Consider the following 13,470-nt stretch of genomic DNA (forward strand, 5'->3'; position numbering starts at 1 on the left):
CATATATAAAAACAATATAAAGTAAGTGTGTCACAGCACACTAGCAATAAGTGATTTGAAAAGGACCCCATGAAAGATCTGAAAGAGCTTCAAAAGTGCTGTTAGTAATTTCAAGCCTGATAAAAGACATCAGAGACCCTGTGTGCTTTTTTGAGAGATGACAAAGATATACATAAATGGACAGAAATATGTGGAAGGATCAGGGATGCTCTGTCCCAGTCAACATCTAAGCAAGTGTGTTTTGGGATGGGGTGCAGAGGTGAGCTCACACACAGACTTGTGCAGAGGTGGAGTCCCAGTACCCGGTCTGCATTACCTTTTCTCACTCTGCACACGTGTGAAGAAAGGATGGCTCTTCTGTAACACAGGGTCGTGTGAGCACGGGAGGGTTCCTGTCTCACAACCTGAGAACGAAGTATGCACACGATGCTGGGTGAGAGCTCCATAGCAGATTTATCAGAAGCAAGGCCAGCTCCCACAGCATGGAAGGATCCCCAAGCGCACTGTGGGGACCCTCTGTCCAGGAGTCTTCTGTCCAGGAGTCTTTATACTGCTTTGATGAGGAATTAACCTTTGACTGGAGAGTTCACGTGACTGTTGTCTTCCTATGACTCAATTCAGAGTGTGCAATTTTAACTTCTTATTCCAACAGTGGGATGGTGTAATGTGTTTGTTAACTTGAATGTTTCTTGTTCTCATTCTTTAAAACAGAAGAATTGCCTAGGTTCAAAGCAGCTCCTTGGCATTGACCAATGTTGAGGTCATCAAGAAACCTGGGGGAGCAGCAGGAAATGTGGGCTCCAAGCACGAGTAGTCTTCCAGTTAGGAGCCAAAACAAAATAGAACCCAAGCCATGAGCTGTAGCCTAGGGTTTGAATCTGGGGTGGTGGGACCCCATTCTATGAGGTCCAGATTTCTATTTGCCTATGTGTCTCCTGCCTTACTTTGACAAATGGAGCTTTGAACATTTAACCACTTGAAAGAATTAGACCAGTAACTCACAGCTTATGGGGTAAGTTCAAGATGGGTTGGAGAATTCAGTGCAAAAGTCAAACCATAAACATCTGAGATGATGGTGTGTACTTTATAAGGACCTGAGGAAGGAAAGCTTTCCTGCATAGAACCCAAATGCACTCACCACAAGAGCGAGGTCAACATATTTGATCACATTAGAACTAAATGCACTGACTCATCAGAAGACTCTAGGCACTGTGGAAAGATGGGAAGACGTTCACATCATAGCAGTGGTCAGATCTCAGGCATTCATTATACAAAGAAGCTGGAAGTGAAGGGAAGAGGACAATGCTACTAGGCATGGAGTGGAAACTGTGGACTGACACCCAGGATGAGTACATACTGGTGGCTAACAGGAGTGGCTCAGGCTTCAGAGGAGCTGCCAACATGCTCAGATCAGGAGGAGCTGGGCTCTGCCAGGGCCTTGCCCAGAGCTCATGCCCTGCATGGTCCTGGGGAGACTCTTCCTGGTCATTTACAGGGGGGTACCGTGTCCCCAGGGAGGAACCTATGCAGGAACCTGTCAGAGAGTCCCCACCTGGAACAGCCCCATGCAGCAGGGGAGGGGGCTGTGTCACACACTGTGGTCCCTTGTGCTGAGGGTGATAGGGCTTCTCCAGGGCATGAGCTAGTGTGGCCTGCAGAGGGTCTGTCCTTAGTTGTCCAGCCAGATGTCTTTCTCCAGGTGGCTTCCTGCCTTGGACAGAGTCCCTGACCTGTGTCCCTCCCTTCTGTACCCAGAGCCTAAGGTGGTGTTTGCCAAAGAGCAGCTGGCACGCAGCAAGGTGAAGACCGAGGCGGGGGCTAGTGCCACTCTGAGCTTCAAGGTGGCCCAGGCCCAGACTGAGGTGACATGGTACAAGGATGGCAAGAAGCTGAGCCAGAGCTCCCAGGTACGCCTGGAGGCCTCTGGCTGCAGGCGACAGCTGGTGGTGCAGCAGGCGGGCAAGGCGGACGCTGGGGAGTACAGCTGCAAGGCCGGGGGCCAGAGGGTCTCCTTCCGCCTGGATGTCACAGGTGGGTGACATCCTGCCAGGGCTGGTCAGGACGGATGCTTGCCTGACAAATTGGGGCAATCAGTATTTACCTGCAGGGCTCTCTGGCCTTGTGCATGTTGGGGCCCTTGAGGGACCACTTCCTGGAGCTTCCAGGTGCTGGAAAGTCCTTGGGTCAGAGCACCTAGTCATTTCCGCACATTTCTGGGTCTCCTGCCCAGCTTCCTGTACCTGTCCACCATAACCCTATCATAATTCCTGTGATTGAGGCTGGGGCACAGGAGGTTCAGGAAGCTGTTAGTGCCCAGAATTGGTGGAAAGAGCTCCTCCCCAGATGGAGTCTCCGTCTAGGCTAAGGCCCCCTGCATGCTGGGATTCCAGCCTGGCTGTCAGAAGTCTTGGCCCCAATGTCCTCTGCAGATCCTGGCTCTTGTCTTGATCCTGGGGGTCCTGACAGTCCAGCTCTTCTGAGGTGGGCACTGTGGGATGGCACCCTGCCCGCTGCACCTCAGTCTCATTTGCAGCCCCCTTCCCTTTCCTCCATAGCCCCACCCACCCATGTGGTCCTCTCTGCACTCTGTGGGCTTGGCATCTGTTGAACACACAGTACTTCTGTCAGAAAGGCTGGCAGGAGTGTCCCTCCAGGCTGACACCCTCCCAAAGAATTCCAGCAGTGTTGATGCAGAGCATCCCACACCAGACTTCTCACTGTAGCAGTCTCTGTCCTTGACTGTGCTCTTGACCACTCACCCACCAGCCACTGACTCTGCAACCAATGCTCTATCAGAGTGCTCCAAGGGCAGGATGGGAGGGCCTTTTTGGCCTCCTTGGCCCTCTCTGCTCTGGTGCTCTCTCTAGTGCCCAAAGTCAGTCTCTGCTCTTGGGGTTTGACACCCACACAGTTTCCTTGGGCTGCCTTTGAGGATGCCACCCTCCCCGCAGTTGGGGGAGGCCTGATCTGGACTGCTAGCTGCCCTTTCTCCCTGTGGTATCCATTTGTGGGTGGATTTCTCTCTGAAAGGCAGGACCTTGGGTAAAGAGCTGGTGGCCCCCAACCTGGTAGCAACTTCTTCTGGCCATCCTGTATGACCCTGAGGACCCTAAATGGTGGCCCTTAGGTGCTGGCCCGACAGAAGCAGTGGTTAAGGCTAGTGTGGAGAGTCCTACACCTTCATGTCAACTGACCTCCCCCAGAGCCAGCACCTGAGTCCCAAGACCTGGAGAGATCTGGCCGCAGGGAGCCTCTGGTGATCAGGAAACATGAGGACATCGTCCTGACAGCCACGCTAGCCACACTCTCTGTGGCGGCACTGACTTGGCTCAAGGATGGTGTGGAGATTCGGCGCAGCAAGTGTCACCAGGCTACCAGCCTGGGGGACAGGCACACCCTGACAGTCAGAGGAGCCCAGGTGCTTGACAGTGCAGTCTACAGTTGCCGGGTAGGCACGGAGAGTCAGGACTTCCCAGTGCAGGTGGAAGGTGAGCTCCTCCAGGACCACTGGGCCTGCTGCACCCACCTGGTGCAGCCACCCATAGCAGAGCCCTGTGGAGCTTGGGGTATGCAAGGTAACTGATGGACATCCCCTTGTGCTTGCAGAGGTGGTTGCCAAGTTCTCTAGGCCTCTGGAGTCCATCACAGGGGATCTGGGTGGCACAGTGACCCTGGCCTGTGAGCTGAGCCCACCACAGGCAGAGGTGGTGTGGTACTGTGGGAGCACGCAGCTGCGGGCGGGCAAGCACTTCCAGATGGCCGCCAGAGGGCACCCTCCGCTTGCTCACAGTGTCAGGCCTGCGTGAGGAAGACGCAGGAGAGTATGTGTGTGAGAGCCGTGATGACCGCACCAGCGCCCAGCTCAGTGTCCGTGGTATGCTAGGTGGGTTGGGGGGTGTAAGCTGGGGATGGTAAGGGGATAGGGCAGTGGGCCACCTTCCAGCAGCTTCCCTGAGAAGGTGTGCAAGGGGTGGAGATCTTCACAGAGACACTCCTACCTCCTCAAGCAGACCTTCCCCTGCAGTGCCCCGCGTGGTCAAGTTCACATCTGGGCTGAGCGCAGTGGTTGCAGAGGAGGGCTGCGAGGCCACCTTCCAGTGTGTGGTGTCCCCCAGCGATGCAGTGGTCACGTGGCACCGAGACGGCAGCCAGCTGCAGCCCAGTGAGAAGTTCCTCATATCCCAGACTGGTGCCAGCCACAGCCTGACCATCTCTAGTGTGGCAATGGAGGATGCGGGCCAGGTCACAGTGGAGTCTGAGGGCGCCACCTCTTCAGCTGCCCTCGGGGTCAGAGGTGAGCTTGGGAAAGGGACCTGTGGGGCAAGCAGCTCCCTGCCACAGACTCCCCTGTAGGCTGGTTCCCAGGAGCTGTATTGTTCCTGCAGCCAGCTAGTCTGGCTGACCTCAAGGGACCCAGAACCTGTCCACCAGGGGATGGAGGTGACTTGGGTAACATGAGGAGCTGGGCGCCTTCTCCCTAGAAGGAAAGATACCATCCTGAAGATGCATCTGGTGGGGAAGGGCCAACTGAGGTTGAGGCACTCAAGGGAGACTTCCTGCAGGAGTCGGGGCCCAGCTGATCTGGTGATGGGAAGGTGAAGGGAGTGAGGCTGGCAGCTGGTAGAGGCAGAGGCAGGAGACGGGGAGAGCTTTGAGAGCCAGAACTTCACCTGAAATAAAGTGGGAGCCATGGCAGGTTCCTAAGTGAGGGAGTGATGGAGACAAATGCACTGGGGCGCTCACAGAGCAGCCTGGGGTGGGGAAGCCCTCTGGAGTCTGCTTTTCATTCCTTTACACAAGCACATGATCTTGGTTGTAGTAAAGTGCAGGGATTCCAGTGGCTCTGATGGGCACCACCCATTTGCTGGAGACCAGATACTGCTGGCCTTGGGCCACACTTGGTAGTTCCAGGCACTAGGGCATGGCACGGTTGTTCCAAGCTGGGAGGCTGGGCAACGTAGGGACCTGGTGGGGGCAGTGCGGCCATCTGGGTTATGGGCGGGCTGGCCCTGGGTGTCTAGGATGACCTTGGCTCTTGCGCCAACCCAGAGGCGCCTGTGCTGTTCAAGAAGAAGCTGGAGCCGCAGACCGTGGAGGAGCAGACCTCTGTGACGCTGGAGGTGGAGCTGACGCGTCCGTGGCCCGAGGTGAAGTGCACCTGGAACGCCGCAGTCTTGGTGCCGGGGGAGAATGTGGAGATCCAGGCGGAGGGCACACGCCATCGCCTGGTGCTGCGCAGCGTGGGCTTTACCGACCGCAGCTTTTTTGGCTGCGAGACACCAGACGACAAGACCCAGGCCAAGCTCACTGTGGAAAGTGAGTGGCGCTGTGCTGGCTGGGGCCTGGGGCGTCGGGAGGGGCGGGACACCACCTTCTTCCAAGGGGCAGGTCCTGGGGTGTGGGCCGATGGCCGCTGGCCTCTGCTCACCTCTGGCACCTCCTGGGGAAGCTGGCTGTGCTACCCTGGGGTCCCAATGCTGGCTGGTGGAAGGGCAGGGCTCTGGGTACAGCGGACCACTGGCGCCTCTCCTGCATCTCCACAGTGCGCCAGGTCCGGTTGGTTCGGGGCTTGCAGGCAGTGGAGGCAAGAGAACAGGGCACAGCTACTATGGAGGTGGAGCTGTCGCATGCCGAAGTGGAGGGTACCTGGACACGTGACGGACTGCGGCTGCAGCCAGGGCCTAGGTGCCATGTGGCTGTGCACGGGGCCACGCACATTCTCACACTCTCGGAGCTGCAGCCACAGGACAGTGGGCTAGTGGCCTTCAAGGCAGAGGGCGTGCACACGTCTGCCCGGCTGGTGGTCACTGGTGAGTGGGTGGAGGTAGCAGGACCTACTCCAGAGAGGCCTGCCTCCTTCCCCAAGGCGGCCTGGGAGGCAATGGGGACATTGAGGACCAGGATGTGTGACTTGAGACAGCCAGAACTCCCTATCACCCGCCTGGGAAGCACCTTCTAGACCATTGATCACCTTCCTCCTGTCTTCCCAGAGCTGCCTGTGAGCTTCAGCCACCCACTGCAGGACATGGTGGCTACCCAGAAAGAGAAGGTGACCCTGGAGTGTGAGCTGTCCCGTCCCAACGTTGATGTGCGCTGGCTGAAGGTGCTTCTCTCCCACTCCTTTATGTCCTCCCTGCCTCTCACCAGTGGCAGCTGCCCTCCACCAGTGCCTGACCAGGCCTCTTGGTTCCACAGGATGGTGTGGAGCTATGGTCAGGCAAGACCATGGGCATAGTGGCCCAGGGTACCTGCAGAAGCCTCATCACTTACCGGTGTGAGATGAGGGACCAGGGCATCTATGTGTGTGACACTGGTGAAGCTCAGAGCTCTGCTTCTCTGAAGGTGCAAGGTGAGGCTTGGACAGGTGGAAAGGGCAGGGCCTAGGATTGTGAGTGCCTCCTTGCGCACCTGCAGCCTGCAGCCAGGTGCTTGGCTGCCTGTGCCCTTAGCTCTCAGCAAACTGGAGCCCTGGGTGGGAGCACCAGGATGGCCACTGTACCTGCAGGCATGGCTGGGTCTTGCTCCCTCCTCAGGCCGAAGTGTCCAGATTGTGCGGCCCCTGGAGGACGTGGAGGTGATGGAGAAGGAAGGTGCCAGTTTCTCCTGTGAAGTCTCCCATGACGAGGTGCCTGGCCAGTAGTTCCGAGAGGGGATTAAGCTGCGGCCCAGTGACACTGTGCGTATTCGCCAGGAAGGTGCGTGTGGGGCAGGCTGGCTGCAGGTGGGGTAGACCTGCCCCCAGGCTGCTCCCTTCATTCCAGGGCTGGGGGCTTTTGTCCCTAGGAAGGACATACACACTCATCTACCAGAGGGTCCTGGCAGAAGATGCAGGGGAGATCAAATTTGTAGCAGAAAACGCAGAATCGCGAGCCCACCTCCGAGTGAAAGGTGAGTGGAGTGTGGAGAGGGGGGGACTAGGGTGTAGGGGTGTACGGGGTATGTGATAGCCCCGCCATCCCAAACCAGACCGCTTGCTGGGACTGGGACAGCAGTGGTCAGGAGGAGGAACCGGAGTGTCACATCTTTTACAGGAAAATGTGGTCGCAGAGGGAGGAGCAACCTGGGGGGTGTGAGGACTCAGGGTCTCAGTGAACTCTCCCTCCTTGGGTTGCAGCCATCACTGGAGAGGAGGGTGTGCACTCCAGCAGGTGGCGATGTGGCCTGCCAGGGCAGGAGAGGTAGGAGGGTCTGAGGTTGTGGGTGGGGGTGAGTGCAGGATGGGGGCATGTGGGATGGGGCTTGGGCACTGGGACTATGGTGTGTGGAGCTGGACATGCACATTCAGGGTACACATCAGCTGTGATGTGTGAGGCGTGGTGGGGGGCACGACCATGGTGCCAGTGGTCTGTGGTACACAGCTGGTCCTAGACCAGCCTGGATGGGGACAGTCTGGCCCCTGCTGCCTCAGGTGTAAGTGCACAGGCTGTTGGGGGCAGCATCCAGTCCTTCAGCAGCCCAGCTGGGAGAGCCTGTTGCCAAAGTGCTCATGGTTGGGCCCTGAACCCACTGGCCACACACTGCAGAGTTGCCAGTGACCCTCCTCCGCCCGCTGAGGGACAAGATTGCCATGGAGAAGCACCGCGGAGTGCTCGAGTGCCAGGTGTCCAGGGCCAGTGCACAGGTGCGGTGGTTAAGGGTGGCAAGGAGCTGCAGCCTGGACCCAAGTATGAGATGGTCAGCGATGGCCTCTACCGCAAGCTGGTCATCAACGACATGCAGCCAGAGGATGAGGATTCTTACACATGCGATGCTGGCGATGTCAAGACCAGTGCCCAGTTCTTTGTAGAAGGTGTGTTCCAGGCCAGTGGCAGCTCTCAGGTTCTTGGGGGTGGCTATGGTTCCCAAGATCTGTGCTAGAAGTCCTGGAGGTGGCCCAACTGGGGACATCCAGGCAGCTGGATGTGGACACAGGAAGATGTGGGTGCAGAGGGAGGAGCAACCTGGGGGGTGTGAAGACTCGGGGTGTCAGCGCACTGTGGGGAAGGTTTGTGTTCAGGAAGGACCTCAGAGCCTGCGGGGGTGGACAGGTCCAGCCTCCAGGTCTACCGTGACTACCTCCTCTCCCACAGAGCAGTCCATCACCATCATACGGGGCCTGCAGGATGTGACCGTGATGGAGCCTGCTCCTGCCTGGTTCGAGTGTGAGACTTCTATTCCCTCCATGAGGCCACCCAAGTGGCTTCTGGGCAAGACTGTGCTGCAGGCAGGGGCAAATGTGGGCCTGGAGCAGGAGGGAACGGTGCACCGGCTGACACTGCAGAGGACCTGCTCCACTATGACTGGGCCTGTGCACTTCACCATTGGCAAGTCCCGCTCCTCTGCCCGCCTGGTTGTCTCAGGTAAGCTGAGGTGGGCATGGCTCAGGGCCTCCAGTGGGCCTGGCTCAGATGGTGGGTAGTTATGGCCTGGGCTCACAAGGTGGGGGTGTGTGGGGATACACAGGACAAGGTGGGCAGGAGGTATGTAAGGGCTGGGCACACCATGGTGCTTGTGGTACCTGGGCCCGGGGTGGTGGGTGGACACAGCTCAGTGGTTTGTTGGGGGAAGGATCAGGGCATGGGAGATTTTGGCTGGAGCTGGTGCAGGATTGGGAACCAGTGGTCAGAGGCCTGCAGAGCAGGGTGCAAGCGCTGGGGCAGGGCAGGGCAGGATGTGTGGGGCCAGGGCATACATGGGTAGGTGTGTGGGGTGCGGGGTATCTTGGGGACAGGGAGGGGCATGTGGAGGAGAGTGGGGCAGGAGAGGAGGGGCAGGTCATGATGTGCAGGGCAGAACGTGGACTCAGTGGTGTGGGTAGAAGACTGTAGAAGAATATAGCTCAGACCCAGGGCACCCAGTCCTGTGGCCCTACAGCCCTGCCTTATTCTCGCTGTAGACATCCCGGTGGTGCTAACCCGGCCACTGGAGCCCAAGGCCGGGCGTGAGCTGCAGTCGGTGGTCCTGTCCTGTGACTTCAGGCCGGCCCCTAAGGCCGTGCAGTGGTATAAGGAGGACACACCCCTGGCCCCATCGGACAAATACAAGATGACGCTGGAGGGCCAGATGGCAGAGCTGCGCATTCTCTGGCTCACCCCTGCTGATGCTGACACCTACCGGTGCCACGCAGGCAATGCTCAGAGCAGTGCTGAGGTCACCGTGGAAGGTAGGACATGAGGTGGGCAGGCCATGGGAGGGCCTGGGGTGGGCTGTGGCCGTGGGCAGCACTAAGGCCCGGTGTGTGCCTTCTAGCTCGGGACGTGGCAGTGACGCAGCCGCTGCAGGATGCTGAGGCCACCGAGGAGGAGCGGATGTGCTTCTCGTGCGAGCTGTCCCGCGAGGATGAGGAGGTGGAGTGGTCGCTCAACAGCACACCCCTGTACAATGACAGCTTCCACGAGATCAGCCACGAGGGCCACCACCACACACTGGTGCTGAAAAGCGTGAGGCGGGCTGATGCAGGCACCGTGCGCGCCAGCTCCCCCAAGGTGTCCACTACTGCCTGCCTGGTTGTCCGAGGTGAGCTGTGCTTGTGGGGTCTATGGGTCCCCTCCGTTCATGGACAGGTATCAGGCTTCCCTCACCAGCCCCATCTTCCCTGCAACCAAGCCAGTGGTGTTCCTGAAAGCACTGGACGATGTGTCCGTGGAGGAGTGTGGCACGCTGGCCCTGCAGTGCGAAGTGTCAGACCCCAAGGCCCGTGTGGTTTGGCGCAAAGATGGCGTGGAACTTGGTCCCAGCAACAAGTACGACTTCCTGCACATGGCGGGCACATGGGGCCTCGTGGTGCACGACCTGAGCCACGAGGATGCTGGCCTGTACACCTGCCATGTGGGCAGTGAGGAGACCCGGGCCCGGGTCAGCATGCATGGTGCGTGGCCAAGGGCTGGCCGAGGTGGGGTGTGGGAAGGGTCGGCACATGGTGGTCTTCCTGCATCCCAAGAGGCCCATGCTGCTCTCCAAGACCCTGGGGCTGCTTTGCAGAGCCGGGGGAAGTAAGGAGCTCCCACAGTGGCTGGTGCTTGTGGAGGTCCTGTGAGGTCCCAGAGTGGACAGGCAGGGGGATGGGAGACTCTCTGGATATGCCTGGGGGCTGAGGTTGGCAGAGACATTGCTTTGTGCTGCAGGAGCAGATTTCTGAGCAGAAACCAAGAATTCAGGGTCCGGGCAGGGCCTGCCTAGGAAGGGCTCCCTGGCCAAGGGTAAAGCCTGGTCATGCAGTGAGGGCAGCTTCACACAGATGACATGCACTTCCCCTCTTAAGGAGCCAGACCCAACCCTGGACCCTGAACTCTTGGGTCTTTTGAGTGCATCCTTTTCAGCCAGTGTTGGGTTCCAACTGCAGGGCCAGCACCCCCTATCCAGGTTCAGCGTCTGGTCATCCTGAGCTCAGTCCCTAACATATTCTGTTTCCAGGGTGTGTGGTTGGCAGGCCACTAGTTACTGACCTTGTAGCTGCTGGCCCAGGTTGGCCTTGGTGGTTTCTGATGAGACAGGAAAGGAGAGGGGGGTGGAGTGTTTGTCACAGAGTGGGGCTCATGCTGTCTGAAGGCTCTTCTCCTGGGGCTCCTGTCCTTTTTCCCTTGGGGTTTGTGAGTGGTGGGAAATGTGGGTGGTCCTTGCTTCCCCTTCTTTGGAGCTCATAGCCACTGGCTACACAGGCACCAGGACATGGCCAGCCCCAGGCCAGGGGTGCATCATGATTTGATGATCGTGCCCTGCATAGGTCCTGGGCCTGGGGGCAGGGGGCCAGCCGGCCAGCCCACCTGCTGGGGCCAGCCCTGCCTGGGGTCTTGCATGGGCAGTGCTGCCGGTGTCTGGCTCTGGCCTGAGGAGTCTCTGTGGCTTGCAGACCTGCACGTGGGCATCACCAAAAGGCTGAAGACGGTGGAGGTGCTGGAGGGGGACAGCTGCAGCTTCAAGTGTGTCCTGTCCCACGAGAGTGCAGGCTACCTGGCCATGTGGACTGTTGGTGGGAAGACAGTGGGCAGCTCTGGCCACTTCCGGGCAGCACGCCAGGGCCGCAAATACACCCTGACCATCCAAGAAGCTGTGCTCAACGATGCTGGGGAAGTGGTCTTCTCTGTGCGGGGTCTCACCTCTAAGGCCTCACTTGTCGTAAAAGGTGAGTGTGATGAACCCAGCTGGGGACTTGTCACCAGAGGCCCCCAGGCTGCTGAGCCTGAGACCCTTTCCAGGTGGTCAGGAGTGGTTGAGGGACTGACCCCAGCCCTCAGTGAGCTTTCCTTTAAAGGATGTGGGGGCATGGAGGCACCTGCTGGACCTGGGAGAGATTCTGGCCCTCTGAGGGGGTCACTCTGAGCTAGTGTCCTTGGGCCAGGCCCAGGGTTTGGGTCTTAATCTGACTGCTCTCCTGGCTGGGGTTCCTAATGCACATGGCTCACCCTACCATCCCGCGACTCTTGAGCAGGGGCCACAGGGTCTATGCTTGGCTGGGAGGTTCCCAGCGGTCTGGACCTGTGCTCTTGGTGTACATGCCTGGTGCACACTGCAGGCTCAGTGTTGGGTCTCAGGAGTGGCCTGAGCACTGCTGTGCTGGGTGCCTTCCCCTGGTGGCCAGGGCTCCTGGCAAGTCAGTGTTGGAGGCTCCTGGGGCCTGGGGTCCAGGCTCTGTGGTGTTGGTCTTGAAATGGACGCTCCCAATGCCCACCCCTGTCCCTGCCCCTGCCTGAGCATGTCTGTGCTTCCTGGGTAGACACTTTTGTTCCCTTCAGAGAGGCCAGTGGACATCACAAAGCCCCTAGAAGACCAGCAGGCCACGTTGGGGGAGGACGTGGTGCTCACTTGTGAACTGTCTAGGGCAGGAACCCCTGTGCACTGGCTGAAGGATGGGAAAGCCATCCGCGAGAGTCAGAAGTACAAGCTGCTCCACGAAGGCACGCAGGCTGTGCTGGTCGTCCATGGAGCCTCTCTCAAGGACTCTGGCACATACACGTGTGAGACGGACGCTTCCAAGAGCACAGCCAGACTCCGTGTGGATGGTGAGTGCCCACACGGCCCCACAGCAGCTCTCCCTTGGCATGCCCAGGACCCCTGCCTCAGAGCAGGGGAGGTCTCTCTCAGGGCTCAGCTTCCATGGCCGTCAGGAGGGACAAGGCTGGCCTGGGATGTATGCAAGCTTTACACTCACCTCTTCTGTCTTCTCTCCCAGAAAAGGCCAACAGGTTTACAGAGGAGCTGGTTGACCTGCAGGTGGAGGAGAAGGGCACGGCCGTGTTTGAGTGCAAGACGGAGCTCCCGGCATCCACCGTGACGTGGCGCAAGGGCCTCAAGGAGCTGCGGGCCTCCGGGAAGCACATGTTGAGCCAGGAGGGCTTGGCCCTGCGGCTCACCATCCGCACCCGGGAGAAGACAGACAGTGACACCTACACCTGTGACATTGGGCAGGCCCAGTCCCAGGCCTGGCTCCTGGTGCAAGGTGAGAGGCTGATGCAGCCACAGTGCTCACGTGTGCCCTGGCTTTCAGCACCTCGGGGGCTCAGGTGGGCCTTATTGAAACTGACCCTAGAGGCTGTGCTTGGCCTGCCTAGCCTCTCCATCTCTGGGTTGCTCCCTGTGCCTTTCTGTGGGTGAGTCGATGGCTTCTTTCCCTGGAACTATCCTTGCCTGCTGCATGTTCCTTCTGGGCTCAGGCGCACTCTGCTCTGGGCCTGCTCACCTTTTTCCCTCTCCCTGCCCACCAGAGGGGCAACCTGACCCAGATGCTGACAGCAGGGAGCCCAGGTGTTCCCAGGGTGGAGCTGTTAGTGTGCCTGTGATGTCTAAACAGGTGGAGGGAGATTCTCCAAAGAATAATGATGTTACTCGGAAGAGTGGAGTGTTGCAGGGCTATGGTAAACTAAGTGTGTGCCAGGGAAGCTATGGCCAGGGGAAGGCTTTAGGGCACAGAAGGGAAATAGTCAGGTCCAGAGTTGGTGGCCTTGGAGACCCCATGCAGGTGCTGGCTTCTGCGTAGGTGGAGGCCACTGCTGCGCAGGTGTTCTGTCAGAGGTCTGGTCTGCAGTGCAGTGGTCTGAAAGAACAGAGCGACTTCTGCTCCTGAGCTGCTGGGTGTGAGGTGTAGGACTGGGAGGTGTTGAGAATGTGCTCACCTGAGATGGGCAGGTGGAGCCTTCCCTGGGGAAACTTCCAGCTCTGGTTTTGCCAGGGTCTCAAGGAACGTTCCTCCTGGATCATGGCCTTTCACAGTGGTTGTGAGGGCTTGTTTGCATCTGGTGTACTGGGTGAGAGCCACCATTTTTCTTGCTTTGCAACGTAAATTGGAACTAAAAGGGTCTGTGGTGGCCTGGGGTTGCAGGACGTACCACCAGCATCAGGACAAGTGCGTCCCAGCCCTCCTGACCATCCTTCACCTGGCCCTGGCATCCTGGGCTGGCATCCAGGGCCGAGTTTGCTAGAAGTTCTTTCTGGGTCTGTCTTCTGGGGATGGCAGAATGGTGTCCAGAGCCTTGCAGACCTGAGCTGGGAGATGGG

The 13,470-nt window shown here is 58.7% G+C and overlaps 1 protein-coding gene across 1 annotated transcript in view; it reads left to right on the plus strand.

Annotated features, from left to right (window-relative positions):
- The window catches only part of LOC144250408 (obscurin-like), a 108,470-nt gene that overhangs the window by 43,816 nt on the left and 51,184 nt on the right, over positions 1 to 13,470 (plus strand). The window contains 20 exon segments of the mRNA XM_077793216.1: positions 1,756 to 2,031; positions 3,210 to 3,488; positions 3,607 to 3,764; positions 3,766 to 3,874; positions 4,025 to 4,294; positions 5,050 to 5,316; positions 5,544 to 5,810; positions 5,991 to 6,103; positions 6,196 to 6,349; positions 6,534 to 6,695; positions 6,784 to 6,888; positions 7,524 to 7,628; positions 7,631 to 7,789; positions 8,070 to 8,339; positions 8,876 to 9,142; positions 9,229 to 9,502; positions 9,564 to 9,847; positions 10,829 to 11,101; positions 11,712 to 11,978; positions 12,149 to 12,415. Of these exon segments, the coding sequence (XP_077649342.1) occupies positions 1,756 to 2,031; positions 3,210 to 3,488; positions 3,607 to 3,764; positions 3,766 to 3,874; positions 4,025 to 4,294; positions 5,050 to 5,316; positions 5,544 to 5,810; positions 5,991 to 6,103; positions 6,196 to 6,349; positions 6,534 to 6,695; positions 6,784 to 6,888; positions 7,524 to 7,628; positions 7,631 to 7,789; positions 8,070 to 8,339; positions 8,876 to 9,142; positions 9,229 to 9,502; positions 9,564 to 9,847; positions 10,829 to 11,101; positions 11,712 to 11,978; positions 12,149 to 12,415 (4,326 nt within the window).

Source organism: Urocitellus parryii, chromosome 1, assembly GCF_045843805.1.
Source record: "Urocitellus parryii isolate mUroPar1 chromosome 1, mUroPar1.hap1, whole genome shotgun sequence".
NCBI classification, from domain to species: domain Eukaryota; kingdom Metazoa; phylum Chordata; class Mammalia; order Rodentia; family Sciuridae; genus Urocitellus; species Urocitellus parryii.